This window comes from Vigna unguiculata, chromosome 3, assembly GCF_037176805.1.
Source record: "Vigna unguiculata cultivar grain cowpea cultivar isolate G323 ecotype 2 chromosome 3, ASM3717680v1, whole genome shotgun sequence".
Lineage (NCBI taxonomy): Eukaryota > Viridiplantae > Streptophyta > Magnoliopsida > Fabales > Fabaceae > Vigna > Vigna unguiculata.
Window position 1 is genome coordinate 63537341 of NC_140794.1, and position 20331 is coordinate 63557671.

General features: G+C 27.5%; 1 protein-coding gene across 1 annotated transcript; it reads left to right on the top strand.

Annotated features, from left to right (window-relative positions):
* The first annotated feature begins 13988 nt into the window (after positions 1 to 13988).
* Positions 13989 to 14793, top strand: GDU3 (glutamine dumper 3). The gene has a single exon (XM_028060753.2). It carries the CDS (start codon positions 14062 to 14064, stop codon positions 14554 to 14556), a length of 495 nt encoding a protein of 164 aa, XP_027916554.1. The 5' UTR covers positions 13989 to 14061; the 3' UTR covers positions 14557 to 14793.
* Positions 14794 to 20331: the final 5538 nt, after the last annotated feature.

The following is a 20331-nucleotide window of genomic DNA, read 5'->3' on the forward strand; positions in this document are numbered from 1 at the left end:
GTTTTCAAGTTTTTAATTAGTAATGCATTTGTTTGTTCTTAACATTTGATACACAATTTTTATAAAATATATATTATGTAATGCTCTTAGAATAATTAAAAAAATTGGCACAGAGATGAAATGTAAGTCTTGATTTTACTGTGCGAAAAGATGTATGACAAAATGAAAGAGCACTTAAAAGTGTATGATGTTTGCGATTGAATGATACCAAAAAAGAGTGAAAAGTGACAAGTTTGGGAGGCGCGTGATTATCCTTTATTTGTTGTAGAAGGGATCGAAAGTAATTTAGGGGTAGATGATGAAAGTGATTAGAAAAGAAACCGACGTCGTTTGATATGATCCTGAAGAGAGGAATGGAAAGCTGTAAAGCATATTTGTTTTGTATGTTTGTGATTTACATCGTTAAGCTGCTTTCAAGCTTTTTGAGTAAGGTTTGACTCCTTTATCATCTTTTTGCTATGATTGTCCATTCCAATTCATACAAATTGGCTTCATCATATCACATTTGAACATTTCCACCTCATAAACTCCCTTATCTGCTTAAATGCAACTAATTCAATGCAATTCCATCTTTTCCTCTTTCAACTTTGCACTGAAACTTTTCGATAAACTTCTCTAACTGCACCCACCAACTTTACCCTCCCATCATTTTTCACTTAAACCCTCAATTCATACTATCCACCTAATACTTATACAAGGATATATAATCTTGTTAACAAGTGTCCTTTGTCAAAGAATAATTAATATATTTTAAATTTTACAAAAGTACATAATATAATTAATTACAATTTTATTTTATTTAAAGAATAAAAATGTTTCTAGGTGAATATAACTCTAATTAATCATTTATTTTATGCACACCTATAAAAAGTTAAAAAACAAATTAAATAACTATATTTTAATATTACTAAAAATTAAAATATAATTAAATATAACAAAAAAAAAGAAAAATTATTTGAAGGAGTGACAAAAAATATTATGATGATTAGGCCAATATTCATTTAATATTATAGATAACTACGCATTTTTTATAAATTCAAGACATATTAATTATCCTTAACCAGTATCCTTGGGGTTATGCTACAGGGTTATACTGATTAAGAATAACTAATAAACATTGAATTTTACATGATTCATAGTTAATTGTGACATTAAATGAATTATGATCTCAATAATTATTAAAACAGTTTTACTTTATAGTCCTACTAACAGTACCCTTAGCACATTGGTTGAGGAAAATTAATAAGCAATGAATCAATGAATTATAAGAAAGTGAAAATTGAAGCAGTGACAAAAGACGTTACAAATAAAGGGGAAATTTTTTCATATAAAAGTGCAATATTTCATCATAGAAGAATTTGAAAAAGGCTATAAATTTAAAATAGATTTTCTTTTTATGTAAAAATTAAAGATTGTACATTTCAAACTTCCACTGAGAGACTCTTCAGGTGTCATAGAGATATTTCTTCTTGCATTTTAATAGAGGCCTTAGAAATCTAAAGTACTTAATTTTAGGGATGGCCTAAATAGCCGCACCTGCGGGTATCCCCAGGTAAAATTTGTAGCGAATAATTGGTATATGCGGGTATTGATTACCTACACGTAGGGCAAGGGCGGCTCAAGAGTTTAAGAGATCTGAAACAAATTTAAAAAAATGTGGCATTCTATTTAAAATTTATTTTTTGAGCTTTTTTTATGCAAAATTATTAATCAAATTGTCATAATTAATTTCATTTAACATTTCTTTTTTAATATATAATAGGGCTAATTCGTTTCATCTTTCTTCAGACATGGTTGATCTTAAATAAGGTTTTTTTATCTTTAACTGTGAGAAACACTTTTTAGCTAAAACAACTCACACCGAAGAAATTGTTAACATTAGCCTCATCACTAACTACTAATCTTACTCTATTATTGCTTTCACCTATATCTATATTGTTATTATCGGTATTATCTTGTTCATTCAAAGAGCATCCACCTGTATTTTCTAATTCATTTATCTTATCTAGTTTTATAAATTTTTTCATAGCTCATTTTTGTGATGCAATTAATGCCTCAATTCTTCTCTTTTTTGGATTTCTAAATAGCTTGATTCAAATTTTTTATTTGACATATTTTTATATTTTTATATAAAATAAAATATTATAATATATAAAATACGACTAAAAATGAGTATATAAAAAGAGTGAATTAAAACAATAAAACCTGATTTTTGTTATCAATAAAGTAAACTTGATAGTAGACTTATAGTATCTTGAAATCTCAAACCTCTTCCTCCTTCTCAAGTCTCATCTTTCTCACGAACTTACAAAGTTTATTTGAAGATTAATCATTAATAAAAATAATTCAAAAAATTATTGTTCTTCTCAACTCGATAGTAAGTGGACAAGATATATGAAAAAAAAACCCTTGAAACCCGTAAATCGAAAAGTACAAAAAGAAATTGGGCAGAAGAAACGCATTTCTAATTCTAATACAAATCCAAAATAAAATAAAAATAACAGCAACACAAATAGAAAGAAAAATCATACTAATAAAAAATGATGATGAAAATATTGGTACACACGTACAATATGAGATTAAAGATGAGGAGATTCAAGGAATGTAATATGCTAAAATCTTAAAAAAATTACTCCTAGGAAGAAGGAAGTAAAAGTAATAAGAGGCAAGAGAAGTCACAACAGTGAGATAACTGTAGAAAATAGAATACAAATTGATTGTAAGATAATAAAGATATCTCTAATCATTATCATTTTCATAAACAAAATTATAATTTATTAAAAAAAGTTATAACTCATTAATTATCAAATTATCATTTTTAATACTAATAAAAATTATCAGACAATAATAATTTAATAAAATTTTATTTTCAAAATAAACTTATAATTAATTTAATAGAGCTATATTAGTAATAAAATATTTTTTAGGCATTTTTTTATTAAACATAATTTAATAATTAATTTAATAGAGGTATATTAGTACTAAAAAAATAATTTTTGAGGTTTTTTTTAAAATAATTTTATAATTAATTTAATACAGAACTATTAGTTGTAAAAGAAAATGTTTTGAGGCTTTTTGCTGGATGCCTAAAGCGAGTGCTTTATTTGTTTCACCCTTGAACTGGCCCTGGTACAAGATAGTTGATATTTTAATACCTGCTAATAAACGGGTCGGATGTGGGTATTATATTGTATCTCTGGGTACCCGTTACTCGCAAAAAAATAAAAATAAAATTACATTTTATTAAGTAAATTTTAATTAAAATTAAAATTATATTTATATTATATATGGTTAAATTCAATTAAAATTATATTTTAATTTAATTATTTTTATAAATTTATTTAAATTTAATTATTTTTATAAATTTATTTAAATTTTATTTAAATAAATTATAAAATATAAATATTTTTTAAATATTCACGATACACGGGTATCCACGGGTACTCACATATTTTAAAAAAATCTTCGAGTATTTTTTAAACGGGTATCCGACGAGTAGCGGGTGAATCTTTTATTTTTACTAGTCGGGTTGTGGATAGGGACTATCCTTGCTCGACTCGACCTATTATCATCCCTACTTATTTTGTATTAAAGATATTGTTTAGAAATTTCAAAAGACATTTTTGTCTTTATAAAATATGTTATATAAATTTATATTCTTTTGATTAATGAAGCTAATTATTCCAGTTTTTCATATAAAAATAATAAATTAAATATCATTAATTATACTTTAATTAGTGTCCTTAGGATACGAATTAATATTCTATTTTTATTTAAAGAAAAAAATGTCCATACATATTATATAATTGTAATTCATAATTTATTTGATGCACCAAAAAATTAAAAAAATGTAATAAATTTACTGTTGTTGAAATTCATTAAAATATAATTAAACATAAAAACTAATAAAGTATCAATTAATATAGAAAGTAAAAAAATATTTAAAAATAATATGAAAATATTTAAGTAAATTTACTTAAATTAACATAGAAAGTAAAAAAATAAATAAATAATCCAATATATAAACTATCAATTAATAAAGTATTAAACATTAAAATTTTGAAAAAAAAAATTAAAAATTCTTTAAAGGAAAGTTAATTAATGGAGTTAATTATTTTATATTTTAATATAAATGAAATGGAGTCGATGATTATTAACTATACTTTTCATCAACTGTTATTGCTGTTAATTTGTTAACATTTCTCTTATATATAAAATTCACGACAGGAATACTTTTAATATGTTGAAAGTTTCAACATATTAAAACTTAAATGATAACTTTTATTTAATAAAATCAATCTTTCATAATTGAATCGGTAACTACTTCTGGGAATATAAGTAGATTACATTTGATCAAGTTTAATCTTTTTTTTTTATTTAATTCAATGGATTGAGTATAAATGAGTAATTTAAAAAAATTATTCACTAGAAAAAATATTTCAAAATAAACATTTTAAAAGAATATTATTTTATTAATTTGTCTGAGTCCAAATTCTTTTTTTCAGGAAATGTAGAATAAAGAAAGAAAAGGAAAATTTTGAAATCCAGACATCTCCATAAAACTTCATATTCAATATAATAACATTAACTAATTTAACAAAACCCAAGTCGGGTAAGTTCAACTCAACTTACCTTTTGACTCTGGATTCGTTGGGTTCAAAAAATGTTAGATTAATTATATACATTCAAAAATAGAAGAATCATTCAACTTAATTTATCCGTCTTGATAGGTTAGTGTGGCATGGTTGACGCTTCAGTTTTACCTTCCTTTGCTTTTAAAGTGTGATCAATAATTTGTATAAACTATCGTTTCTAAAATGAGATTTTGTTTTGATTAATGTAAATTTATTTCAAAAATCACAGTGAATAAATGAAAGACGTAAAAGAATAATTTTATTTGAGTAATTTAAAAATATATAAACAAAATACTAAAATTAAGAAAAACAACCTGCATCGCAACGCTACCTCTCTCTCTAACAAAAATTCATTTATAGGGAAAAAGGTAAAATAAAGTTTTTAACTTATAAAAGATGTGAAGTTTATACTATGGGGATAATTGATATTTTTCTAAAAAATATAAAACAATCTCAAATTTCATCCATCCACAGTGTTTATCGTGACTAATCACAAAAGTGGGAAGGGAAGATCTTCCGACTGTTTCCAAGTCAATCGATTGTGAGATAAAATTTCATTTCTTTTGTCGTAGTAGAATTTGAACTTCAACGCTTAGTCCAAATAGTGGAATTTTTATTTACACCGAGAATGAGAATAATTATGACTGCTAATACACGTTAGATAGGTAGAATAGAACTGGTCCGTTTCAGATAATAATGATCATAAAAGAAATTAAAAACACATAAAAAAACAAGGAGATTTAAAGAAGAAAAACGTGGCAAATAACAATTAATGTGATAGAGTTAAAAAAAAAATAAACCGTAGTATTATAAAAGGTAATGTAAAAGATGTTAGATGAAAAGTGTATTGTAATTAAGAGAGTATAAAAAGACAAGAGGAAGCGTTGAAGGAAAGTGACATACGTGTAGTTCACTTGATGATGATTTAAAAAATGTAATTAGTGGGATTTGGTTTGGATTTATGGATGAAATCCATTCGTTTGTTTGGCTTGTTGGTATGTTATTGGTAGTGAGTTTAGCTAGAATAATGGTAGTGGGAGGTGAGTAAGTGAAGATTAAACAGAAATAAAGGGGAATATAGAATTTATGAATAAAATAATATACAAGAGAGGAAGTGTGTGAAAAGGATGTGGTAGTAGTATCCCTGTTATGAATGTTGTCCTTGGCGTGTACGTTGAGTGGTGGAAGGTGACGATTCACGATATGGGACCCAAACTTGGAACAAGGTCTCAATTATCTCTTTTCTTAGTTTTTCTTCTTCTATTTTTACTGGCTTTGCTGTTAAGACAAATGATAAGGTTTGAAATTTGCTTTCTCCAGCTTTGAAACAGTTTGTTTATGGCATATCCTTTAGGCACTAGGTTTTGGAAAATAATGGGTACATGATGATTAAAATGGCAAGTATCGGTTTGAAAATGGTTGAAACTAGGTATACATGATCCACAAATGAGAAGAGAAACATTAGTTTAAAGGTGTGCGTAACGAATGGGAAACCTAATAATGCAAAATGTGTGGCAGGCAAATCATATACAGTGGAGAAACCGGGTAGAGAGCAATTCAATATTCTTCTGTTTTTTCTTATCACCATTTCCTTCCAAATCAAGAACCCCATGTCTGTCTCCAACCATTTTAGGGCGTGTGGCACTCCTTCTCAACGACCCTTCACCATCACGCGCTCATTACTTTTTTCCATTCAATTCTATTTTCACATTTTAATTTTAAACTAATTATTACTAAACTGTATCACCTTATACAAAATAACCAACAACGTCATGACCAACCATGCGTGTGCAACAAGTATTCATTAATTAAGACACGATGGAAAGAAACTACACACATCGGTGTCTGATATGATACTTACCTGTCTCTTACCTCCTAAGAAATTCATTAATATTATATGATAATTGATTAACATTTACTAAAAAAAATTACTCGCTAAAAAACTATTTCAATAATGGATCAGCTGTTAATTCAAATATTGAACAACCAATTGTTCTAATGTTTAAAATTCCACATTACTCGTTAATTTTACGTAATTTTTAGATTTATAACATATATCCAAATGCACGATAAGTTGATATGGCTGGATTTTTATTAGAATAGACAGCTAACCTTGTAGTCCATATCTATAAAAAAAAAAAAAATCTACAATCTGATGTAATACCACTCCCCTATGTCGAATATATACTTCTACCAAAAAAAAAAAGAAAAAAAGAGAGAATGATGCATTACATTTTATAAGGTATCAAGTATTTAGTGCTTCGTGATTCTTGTAACAAAATAATTTATGTAATAAAAAACACGCCTCTCATGATCTTAAAAATTATTTAATTCATAAATACTAAAAACTAAAACAATATAAATCTGCCCCTAGATTCGCAACGGATATGAGTGATGTTTATGTGTTACTTATCTCATTCATCAACTAATCTCAAGCCGGTTCACATTTAATTTTAAAAACTCTAAAGTCCAATATGATTTAATATTTCGATCACATTGATATTTTGTATAAACATCATAAACTTTTGAGTTGAAGTATTTTGTTATTAATATCATTACTTTGTGAATGTTTATATTTGATCCAATGTCTCTTTATAAAAATTTAACATCATTAATATATATATATATATATATATATATATATATATATATATATATATATATATATATATATATATATATAATTTTATATGGCACAGAATAAACAATTACAAAGTCACATTTTTGTTTTGTGTCATCGAGTTTTAATTTTGATACATTCTTGAAGTAAGCATAGAATTGCACTAAATCAATGTCTTTTTTTTTGTTTACTTTATACAAATACTTGTACTAAGGTTACTAAATGGATATATTGATAGTAACATTATGATTTTAAAATCCAGTTAATAACGGTAACAGTTGGAAAAAAAAATCAAGTTTAATTAAAAAATAAGGAGAACGCTAATCTCTTTGAGATATAATGTCAAATGCTAACCAATACATTAAGAATACAGATGGACACCGATTAAGATATAATTAATAAATATAAAATTTATAATTAAGTGTGCTATTAGAGGAATTATGACTCGAGTAATTATTAATGTAGTTTTATTACGTAGAGAATACAAATCAAATAAATATTTTAGTAATTGATAATTTGTTTCATCCATAAAAGTAACCGTTAAAATAATAAAATATGTTAACATATAATTGTAATGTAGTTAAATAAAATTATATTAAAAATATGAATATTATAATACTGTTTTAGTTTAAAGGAATATAGGATAATAATATCTAAATTAAATTTAGAACTCTGTGCAATATTTTTTTTAATGAAAATGACTAATGTAATATCATATTAAATAATATTAAAATTAATAAATAATTTTATTATGTATTCAAAAACAAAATTGAAAGTTAAATTTTTTATGACATTAAATTTTATTATATAATTATTTTAATAATAAAAATACATTAAAATTATTTTATTATTTTTCAACTTTTTTTGTGTGTATCAAGAAAATTATAAATGAAAGTTGAATAATAGTTATGAGTATTTTTATCCTTTAAATAAAATAAAATTACATTAATGATCATTGAAGTTAAAATTCATTTAATGTTATATCTAGTTATGAATTTTTGTAAAATTCAATGCGTATTAATTATTCTTAGAAGAATGCAACTGGTGCCCTAAGGACACTGGTTAAGGATAATTAATTTGTATTGGTTCCTTCATTTTTACATTGAAAGTTAAAATAATGAAATATATTAATTAAGATAGTATAAATGCATATAACAAATTTTATAAAGACAAAAATATCATTTTAAAGTTGTAGACAATAATCTACTGATATAGAAGAATGATTTTAAAATTTTTAAGGTCTCTACTAAAACATTTTATTTTTGTTTCTTTTTTATAAATTTTGTAGATATTTAACACTATTTTTTTGGTTGTACTGTTAATTTAAACTTCTTCATATCTAATTATATTTAATTTTTGACAATATTAAAACATAGTTATTTTATTATTTAATTATTTTTAATTTTTATTGATGAACGTTCAATAAAATATGAGAAACACACATGTATAAGAATTATGGAAATTTCTGTCTTTTAAATAAAATAAAATTACATTAATGATGATTAGGTCAGATTTAATTTAATATTACACCTACTTATGTATTTCTTATAGAATTCAATGCATATTAATTACCTTAACCAGTGCTCTTAGGACACTGGTTAGGGCACTGGTTAGCAAGACCCTTATTCTTAACTAGTGTCCAAACACCATTGAGCAGAACCCTTAATTAAGAGTCATTTATTCTACTACATTTTATTCTCACCAACTAAAATATGGTCATTCTAACCCGTGCTCGGGTGGATACTGGTTAAGAATAAATAATATGCATCGAATTTTACAACAATTCATAGTTAACTATGAGATTAAATGAATTTTGACATAAAAATCATTAATGTTGTTTTATTTTATTTAAAGTACAAAAATGCCTATAAATTTTTTACAATTGTGTTTGATATCTTATTTAATGCATACCAATGAAAAATAAAAAATATAACTATATTTTAATATTACTAAAATTAAAATATAATGAAATGTAAAAATAAAAATTAAATCAATAGAAAAACAAACAAAAAAAAAAGTCTTAAACATCTAACTTATTTTTTAAAAAACAATTAAAATATTTTTCTGACTTTCTTGTAGAGATCATAAAAATTCTAAAGTTTCTATTTTGTGTCACAAAGATATTACTTAGAAATTTCAAAAGATATTTTTGTCTTTATAAAATATGTTATATGAATTTATATGGCTTAAATATTTTTTTGGTCCTCATTTTTGTAGTGTTTGTTGCGGATGGTCCTCATTTTGAAAAAATATTTTAAATGGTCCTCATTTTTTTCGAATGTTTAAAATGGTCCTCATTTTCGCAATTTGTGTTTTATTTGGTCCTTTTTTGTGACGCCGTTTCAATTATGAACGAAACATTGTACAGGTGACACAGTTTGTATTAGGATGTGTTACGTGTACTGTACATATGTCCAATTAATGTTAATTTTTAAATTTAGGGAAGATTTTGCAATTAGGGAAATTTTTTTATCTTCGTCTTTCTTGAGCTCGGATTTGCAAATGAAGCAGCTAATACTTGTCACTTCAATGATTTCTCCAAATCATTAATCTGCCTCATTTGTGTCATGATGATGACATCCTTTTCATTAACACCACCATTTGAAAAAGTTGCAGCCCACGTTATTGGAACCACCACTCTGTAAATCAATAAACAAAAAATTAAAATCAATTTATTATTAACACAAAAATAAAAACAGATTGTACCCAAAATTTTCTACCAATATTCTTTGGAGTTCTTGTCATCCTCAAAGTTGTCATCTCTTCGCAGCTACAAATCGGGGTTAATCCATTTCTCGTTGAACCACCCAATAGTGCACGAAGTGATACAACACGGTTGTCTCCAACTATTACAACTAGAGGTAAAGGAAGAAGATTGGGACCGTAACATACCTATATAATGGGATTGCAAGAAGAAGAAGATTGCAGCAACACCAATTGAAAATGGAGGAACAAGATTGCCAAAACTCACCAACTGTCCAAACATTCTTTACCTAAACCCTAGCTCACTTATTTATCCTCAAATATCTAATTAGCCATATGTACGGTACACGTAACATACCCTAATACAAACCATGCCACGTGTACAATGCTCCGTTAATGATTTAAATGACGTCACAAAAAATGATCAAATAAAACATGAATTACGAAAATGATGACCATTTTAAACATTCGGTAAAAAATGAAGACCATTTTAAACATTCTGTCAAATTGAGGACCATCCGCAACAACAAACACTACGAAAATGAGGACCACCAAAAAGATATTTAAGCCAATTTATATCATTTGAATCAATGAAGTTAATTATTTCATATATCAATGTAAAATTGATAAAATCAAAGATAATTAATTATACCTTAAACAATGAACAATGTCTTAAGGGCACCGATTAACATTCTCTATTAAAATAATGTGAATTCATAAGTGTTATATAATTGTAATTGATTTTTGATAAATAAATTATAACCTCAATAATTATTAATTAAATTTTATTTTATTTAATGAACAAAAATATCTATAAATTTTACTTTCTTTAAAGTACAAAAATGTTCTTAAATATTTTATCCTTTGATTGTTTATTTGGTATACACACAAGAAAGGTTAAAAAACAATTAAACAATAAAATAATTTTATATGTTTAACATTTTATTTTATGATAATTATATACCAGGTTACTTATTTTTTATTATTTTCGTTTCTTACTTTCTATGTTAATTTAACTTATTTTATTTAATTATATTTTATTTTTTACCAACAATAAAATAAAATAGAAATGATAAAACAATATTCAAATTATTTAATTATTTAATTATTTTTATGCTTGTGTGTATTAAATAAATTGTGTAACATTTATTGATGTTTTTGTCCACTAAATAAACTAAAATTATATTAATAATTATTAAAGTTAAAATTTATTTAATATGATGGTTAACTATAAAATTTTATATAATTAAATCTTTATTAATTATCTTTGACCTGTGTTTAAGAGCACGGTTGGCAGGACCTAAAAATAATTATATTTTTGAATTTATTGGAGTTGCTAAATTCTGTCAGCCGATTTAATTCACTTTAACGAATTAAAAAGTTTTAAAATACATTAGTTTAATATTTTTTTAGTTCCATATTTTGAATTCGACATATGGTCCATCAAGTCTAATAAAAACGTGTACGTTTTCTATTTTAATTTATATTTATATAATTTATTAAAAATAAGTAGCTAAGGAATCAAACCAGTTGGATTTGGTGATTTCAAGACAAAAAGTCGTTAAGCTTTGTTACTGTATAATGTATGTATAATATATATATATATATATATATATATATATATATATATATATAATATCTACATATATAATTATATATATATATATAATATTTACATATATAATTATATATATATATATATATATATATAATATTATCAATTATAATGATAATATTTAAATTGTTTATTTTGATATATTTTTCTTTCAATGTATTTTTAATAATAATTTTTAAAATTTGATTGAAAAAATTAAATTGTGACAATTCTATAACTAAGAAATTAGATTAGATTAAATTAAAAAAAAATTAATTCTAATTTTTACTTAAATTAAATAAAGAATAAAACATATTTAACTCTATCTTCTCATATATATATATATATATATATATATATATTATTGTAATAAAATAGGAAAAATATTATAAAATATTTCAATGATTATTTCAAAAAATTGAGGTGGTAGGAAGGGAGTAGAAACAAGTAAATTTTAAAAAACAGTGAATTATTATTTTTTTAAATAGTGAAAATTAAATGCAATTTTTTTAATTTTTTAAAACAACGAGGAAGACACATTAAAAAGAAAAATTGTAAATATTGTACCGAATCAAATAAAAATAAAATATATAAATTTGAGAAAGTAATTTTAATACAATAAGATATTTAGTTTTGGATTAAATATGTTTTTTATCTTTAATTTTTATAAAATTTGAAATTAGTTTATTTTTGAAGTTTTAATTTAATGTAGTGCTTAATTTTAAAATTGTTTAAATTTAATCCTAACTTTAAAAATATACTTATATGTAGTAGATTTATTACTTTTAACTTTACATTTTAATTGTATTTTATTTGAATTAACATATAAAACAAAACTGTCATTAATAATTTAAATAACTCAAATATTATTATGAGACATACTTAAAATATCAAATAAATTTAATAAAATTTAATTAAAATTTAAAAATATTAAATCTATAAATTAAAATAGTAAATCAGACAAAAAAGTTTGAAAAATGACTATTCTAATTTTCAGATAATGACAAAAATATTTATCATTTTAGTTTTTTAAAGGTTAAAGACAGTGAAGAATATGTAAGCATCATTAATTTGTTTTAAGAAATATTGAATAACCATATTGGAGTATTGATGACAGGACCCTTTCTTTAATTTGTTTTTGTTCGTTAGTCAGCAGCTTTTTGAAAAAATGAAACCGTTTCCACCTTCTTTCTACCCACTTCAATCTTTTATTTCAGAAATGCCATATGCTCACACTCATTCAGATCCTCTGCACCACCTTTTTTGTACAGCCAATCAACAGACCAATCCAAACCATTGATTGGTTAGTAAATCATAATTTGAGAGAAGTACGGCGAATCTCCTCCTCATCTATGTTATTATATAATCAAACGGTTTAGAAAACATTACTCGTCAGAGTACGGTAGAGTCGAGCACATATGATTTGTCTCAAACTCATCAGGTGCTATGCACAGCAACCCTACCGTATTGGGGCCGGATCTTAATCCGTATGATGTCACATGGTCCTATGTTGCATTACATTACATTAATATTTTCAGAAAATAACATTATATCTGTATAAATAATACAAGTTCTTGGGTATCGTACCCACCCTTGGCATCCCATTTAAAAATATAATAAAAATAAAAATAAAAATACTTAGAGAAACAAACATCTAATCCCAAGCAATTAAGTATGGAAATGATGGAATCCCTTTTTGATATTATTATTATAATTCGACGTTAAATTCTTAATTGTGAAAGAGCTAATGAGAAGGTTCCGAAGTCGGAATCTCCATATCCGGTTCGAATTACAATTCCGATATACGACTTAACTAAAGTAAGATGGAGGCATTTTTCTTTATGTTCATATCTAAAGATTATATACATAAAGTTTAGCATATTCCAATAAGCAATATCGTGAATCATGCAAGCATTTGTACGTTATTAAGAAGTAAAACGAGGTGAGGCAGGTAGAAGTTGTGGAAGGGAAGGGGAAAATTGTGAGTGTAGCCCTCGATCTTATCGGGAACCGCTTTAAAGAATTAAAACCACTGTTATCTTTGCAGCTTTTTCAGCTACTTTATTTGTAATGATAGAATAATATGAATATGCAGAGGGGAATTGAATTTGGTTTGATTATTATTTTCCTTTATTTGAGTGTTTGTTTGTTGCGAAGCATGGAAGGGATCATATTCCCCTCCTCTTCAGAAATTGACACGACCAGTTCACCAAGAGTGCGCATTCCTTGCGATCATAAATAACTCATAATCCTATCTCTACAACCCATAAATAATATAAAATAAATAAAAGAGGGAAACTCAGAAAACGTGACCCCACACCTCACCTGGGTCCCACTGCTCCTTCCTACTCATCAAAAAATGACGACACTAATCACCTCCATCTCTCTGCAATCAAAAACCTTTCTCGCCTCTCTATAAATACTTTCCATCCCACCATCCACCTCCCAACCCAATCTTTCTCATCTTTTCCTCTTCTCCTTCTTCTCACTCTACTCTGTTTTCTACGATCATGGCTGCAAACAGAGAACCCATGAACGTCGGTGCCAGAGCTCCGGTTTCTCCTCAGCAACCACACTCGCCCTGGCATTCTCCGGTTCCCTACCTATTTGGGGGGCTAGCGGCGATGCTGGGTCTCATAGCCTTCGCTCTTTTGATCCTTGCATGTTCCTATTGGAAGCTCTCCGGCTACCTTGAAGGGAACGGGGAAACAGAACGGGACGTGGAAGCTGGCGAGGGAAAAACGGAACAGGACCAGAAACCTCAGAGACCGTACGAGGAGAAGATCCTGGTGATCATGGCCGGCCAAGAGAAACCGACATTCCTGGCCACTCCCAGCGTCTCTTCTTCTTCAAGCTGCAGCACTAGCAGGTCCTCTTCCTTCGGCGACAACACAAGCACCTGCACCTGCGAAGAGACGCGAAAATCGCTGGAGATGGCACAGACCCTTAAAGAGGGAAGTGCAGAGAGCGGGACCACCGACACCTCGTCGGATCAGAACCCTTGATCTAGCCAAACGTGTGGACATGTTGGGGGGTTTTGTTTCTTTCGTGCTAAAAGCAAAGGTCGTGACACCTCTGAATTTTGGGTGTCTCTCTAGGTAGTTAGGTTGCATGTTCAACAATTGGCAGTGAACCATATAGGGATTCCGATTCTCTTTTTTTTCTTTCTCCTCTGTACATTATTTCGGGAATGTAAATTCTTTGAGGTGGAACTAGAATGGATTCTCTTGCTGTTTCACAAATTCTGTTTTTCGATTTCGATTTCGATTTCGTTTTCTCCCACTCAGATTATTATATCACTAAATTCTGATCACCTGTTAGCCTCTGGAACAAAACAGAAGGGGACAAAACCAACAAAAAGAAAGAGACGAGGCAGAGAGAATTTTAGAGAGTTTAACAGATGTGTTGTTTTTGTTATTTGATTGATTGTTACACGTGAAGAGGTGCGAAATGTCTTCTTCCTGTATTGTGAAGAAGGAAAGTGTGATGTGTCTGATGCGGCGAGAAGAAGTTGTGAAATGCAGTGGCGGCACTGTTCCTCGAGGAACTAACTTTCACTTCGGTTTCTTTTCTTTCATTTATTATTCTTCTTTTTGGGTTATTCTGTTCGCGGCATGCATTACTCAGAAGTTAGGGATGAAACGGTCCCGGGAAATGCTCAAACCGCAGCTGTTTTGAACTCTTACACTATTATTCTGTGGTCTGTTGAATAATGGTTTTGTTGTTTCAAAACATTAATTCATAACTTACCCCTTGCGCTGCATCTGAATCGGTTCTATTACATTCTAGAATTCACAACTTCTACAGGTTCTGAATTCACAACTTCTGTTTTAAATTTTTTATAATATTTTCTTATTAATTATACAGACTTTTTTGGTTGTCGTGAGGTGTGGAATAACCTTTTTATTGGGCTCCTTTTATTGATTGATATTCTTTCCAGGCATTGAATTGAAGCAGTGGGGCAAGGGCGACGGTAGTGTGGGTTTAATGCATGTCGATGCCGTGTCTCCAAAAATCACGATAAACACTAAACACAATAGTTGGTATTGGTACTTGCAAAGTATATCAAGTGATATTATCGTACACCAGTTTTTTGTTTTTTTTTTCTTTCTTATTATTTTTCACATTTAGTTGTACAATACTGTTTTCCTTTATTGTTTCCTTTCCTCTCTTTACCTAAAAATTTAGATGTATACATTTTAGCCTTTTCCTATGTATAGACAGCAGTACAGATAGTATAACAGAAATAATGCCTTTGGCAATGATTTTTTTTTACCCTTCGCATTTACATCCCTTAATATAATTTTAGTCTCTTTAAATGAAATTAAAAATAATTTCTGCTATATGTTAGATTATATATAGAGGCGTACGTGCATTTGATTATGTATGGACTAAACCGGTGCTTAAATAATTTGATCGGGGCACGAAAACATTTAATCATGGGGTCTTTATACACCGACAGAAGAAATTAATTTAAGGGCATTAGAAGAAACACTTGTATTGTAGAGGAATATTTGGTTCGTAACAATGACAACATGCCAAAATAACGAAGAATTATATATATAATTCATTCACGTTCATAACAATTTTACTACATATTCACTCCTTTTACCTCAAACAATCATTTTTCAATAAAAGAAATTACCCGGCGGTAATATTAATGGTGTTTGTGTATATTAGTAGTGATATTGATATGGGGGACTAAACTACGACAACAATTGCCTGGTACTTATATATTCCCTCAAAAAAGTTAATGGTAAAGTGTGGAGAGAAATATAAAATAGAGACATAATCCTTTAATTCTTGTAGTTTTTCGACCAAAACAAAAAGAAAAATAGAGGAATCTTTGTACAATAATGCGGAATAGGTGAGGTTGAGTTCACTGTTTCCTATTCTTTCCCTTCTTAAGCAAATATAATACTTGCCAACTGTACGTGGGAAATTTTCTGGCCTTGCTTTCGTTAAAGTAACACCATGCATAAAGATAATATTTTTTTAACGATTTATTTGTGTTAATTATATTATTAGATAGCAATATCTGTTGCAAGTCCCTCAAAAAGAAAATAGATAAAAAGATGATGACAACGCTTCCATTGTTGTTTGACTTGAGCTCCTATAACTTTTTTTACATGGAAAATGCGTCCTCCAATTGCATAGTGTAGCGCACCATATACCTTTTATAGGGTAGACCTTGATGTACTCCTTCACCAAAAATATTGTTCACCAATAATCTTCAAGGTCTAAATCATGCTCCGGTTAATTATTTCTAAAACTTATAGGCATAACTAATGAAAGCGTAACAAAACTAAACCCACGTTAAACTTCTCTCATTGTTTACACTGGCGCAATAAGTTCAAAATAACTCTACGAAATCGAAATTTAAACCAATACGAATATGAAGCAAAAAGATAGCGAAAAACTGGTTCCGTGTAGTATTAAAATAGGTTCCACAATAAGAAAACGAACAAGCACACATAAAACAAAATGCTTTATATCGTGTAGTATGAATGCTGTTGCCATATTCTGGTAACTGTTTTGCTCTAAAAATAGGATTTAGGAAAAGTAAAATGCTAATTTAAAGTGATGGTGTCTCTTTTAAAAAAATAAAATAAAAGAGAAACCCAATCTTGAAATCAATATCATTAGGCTTGATTGAGGGGTGAGAAAAAATTAACAATTATACCCGAATCCAAGAAAAAACCTTCACTGTCACATTTTCCCCCCTTTACAACTTTTACGAAATTAAGGAAATTCACCTTCAATTCAAAACCATGATGTTACATATTGCCCCTTTCTCCGTATTCACAGGATATGATCAAATTATTATTTCATGGGCTCCACTTTTACCTTCAAATACGTGCCACACTACATCATTGGATTAATTTTGGCTGCCTCTGTTTGCCTTATGTACAAAGAATATAAATATATATTATATATATTCATAAAAGTTTTTAATGATTTCGGTCGTTGAACTTTGGTTGAGAGATAGAGAGTGAGTTTTTGTTCCAAAAAACTAAATTTAGGCGAAAAAGTAAGTTAATTATCTTTTATCTGTATATATAAAGTTGCCATTTTAAGAATTGGGATGAAAGAAGCAAAACTTTACAAGAGGAAGTAACTGCTATATTTAGTGATAACGACAAGGGCAAGTTAAGGATGGTCCTATGCGGCTAGCTGGTCTTAGCTTGTGTTGTTGTTAAGGCTTCATCGATGACACTGATACGACGAAATTGTCTGTTAACAAATCTTTGCTTTGTTAGAGGAAGGTTTATGTACATGCACATATATATATATATATATATATATATATATATATATGGTATGAATCAAAACAAAACAAAATTGCATATAAAAAAGAAAGAAAACGAAAATTCAACAATAACTTGTTGCTATGAATAGAGCGTGAAGGTCATAGAGGGTAAAATTTAGTAAGACAGCTATGTTGATACGATTATCATATGCAGAAGCAACCTTTTTCAGGTTTTTCCTTATCTATAATGGTGTCGTCATGTAACTATTTATTTCATTCACTCGTGATTCCATTATCCATATATATTCATAGTCTTACATGTAATTGAGCGTGATGATTAATTATGATCATTCACCAATGTTGGTGAATATATGATTGGTCAATGTATATTTATGATGGTGGCACCAAGTTCTTCCCACAATAGCAAAATGTGACTAGAGAAACTATATTTGCATACGCCTGAACAGCACAAAGCAAAATGGCATAACAGTAAAGTCCAATAGGGTGAGCAGCACCCACCTATTTGTTGCTATTAATCATGGTGTGTCTCATCCTCATGGGGTACCCTACGTCAAATTAGTTAATTAATTAATGTCTCTCAATTTGATTAATCTTTGACGATGATGGTGAATAATTGAAGTGATTACATCAAGGTTCAAATATATTATAATGAAAGAAAATCGCTTGGTTATGATGTGTGTGGAGATTTTTCTGTGGGTGACGATTGTGTTGTAAAGAGAAAGTTGTGGATTGAAGGAGGATGAAGGTACCAATAATTGTGACTCGCCCATTCATTCGCTACTTACGTCAAATCAAAACATTCCCAACTATAAACTATGATTATGATCACAAATAATCAACCCAACATAATCTATTAACAATTATACCCTGATTTTATATGTTACCTTCTATAACTTATATTGATGTTCAAATATAGATAACATTAAGAAGTTATGCCAATTTATTGATCAAATACTTTTTGACTTTATTAGATATCAGTAAATTATGCTTTTTAATTTAATCTCCAATTGTAATTTTTTTTATTACACTTTAGTTTCCTTTAAAAATATTGTAGGTGAGTCCTTTTTACATGATTTCTAATTAGTTATCTAAATGTATTTAACTTTAAATTTTGCATAATTTTTTTTATATTATTTCCAAATTTATAAATTAATTATTTCATAATTAATCATCTTTCAATTTAATTAAAATTCATTCTTATTCTTGTCAAAATAAAATTAAAGATATTTTTATAATTCATTATATTATTTATTCATTTTTAATCATATCAATTAAATCTGTTATAGTTTTTTTTATTTATTATTTTCCTCTTAATACAAATAACCTCATTGTTTTATACTTTTCTTTTTGTTTCCTTTTCTTAAGCCCCGTCCATTCCAAAGGAAACTAACGGTCACATACTTAGAAAAATCCTCTACTATAATTATTGCGTGTCATTTTCTTTGTCCAAAATTTCATCTTTAATTATCTTTTTAATTTATTGCTGCATTTTTTTTTTTTCAATCTAAATCGCATTTCACTCATATATATATATTTTTTTCTTATTTTAACTTGTCAAATTTTATATTTTATTTTATTAATTTTCCTTCTTTTCATTTACCTCACTCTTAATTAGAGTTATCTGATCCGGTCCGGCTCGACCCACCATGTGTTTATCATTTAATAAGCCAACCCAACTCGGTTCACTTATTAGCGAGTCAAAAAATTTTGAACTTGGTCCGGCTCACCACGGGTTGATGGGTTAAACGGGTTGACTCACAGGCTCACTTAATTAAAATAAATATATTTTTTTAATTTTTTATAGTCAAAACTAAATTATAATTCTAATTAAAATCTAAATAAATTTTAATATAATCCAAATACAGACCAAAAATACAAATTATCTATGTGTTGGCTAAAAAAACAACCTAATCTGATCCAAATGCAAAGTTCAACCTAACAAAAAATATTTGTGCGACCCTTTATTTGCGGGTTGGTGAGCCAACCTCAGCTCACCAAGGATTCAACCCGGATGAGCCGGATTCTAAGTAGGTTGGGTAAAAAATCAACCAATATTGAGATTTGTAAAAAAATTTCAATCCAACCCGGTTCGAACCCGTGGTGAGCTTGGTTTGGCAAGCAGATTCTAACCCATTTTGACAATTATACTCTTAATTAATATTGGTGATCAATCTTTCATTTTTTTTTTCTTTTACAATAAGTTGCAATTAAAAGTTAAATTATTTTTTAAATAAAGGATGAATGATGCTAATCAGTGCCCTAAAAGCACGATTTAAAATATAATTAATGAGTATTGAATTTTATAAAAATTCACAGATAACTTAAATATTAAATAAATTTTGACCTCAATAATTATTAATGCATTTTTACCTTATTTAAAAGACAAAAATACTTATAATTATTATACATCTATAATTGCTAAAAAAAAATAAGTTAAAAAATAATTAAATAATAAAATAACTACATTTTAATATTGTCAAAAATTAAAATATAATTAAACGTAATGTTT

Bases quoted from the DNA above. Each gene is read 5' to 3' on its own strand.
- GDU3 (XM_028060753.2), top strand. From the start codon at position 14,062: ATGGCTGCAAACAGAGAACCCATGAACGTCGGTGCCAGAGCTCCGGTT.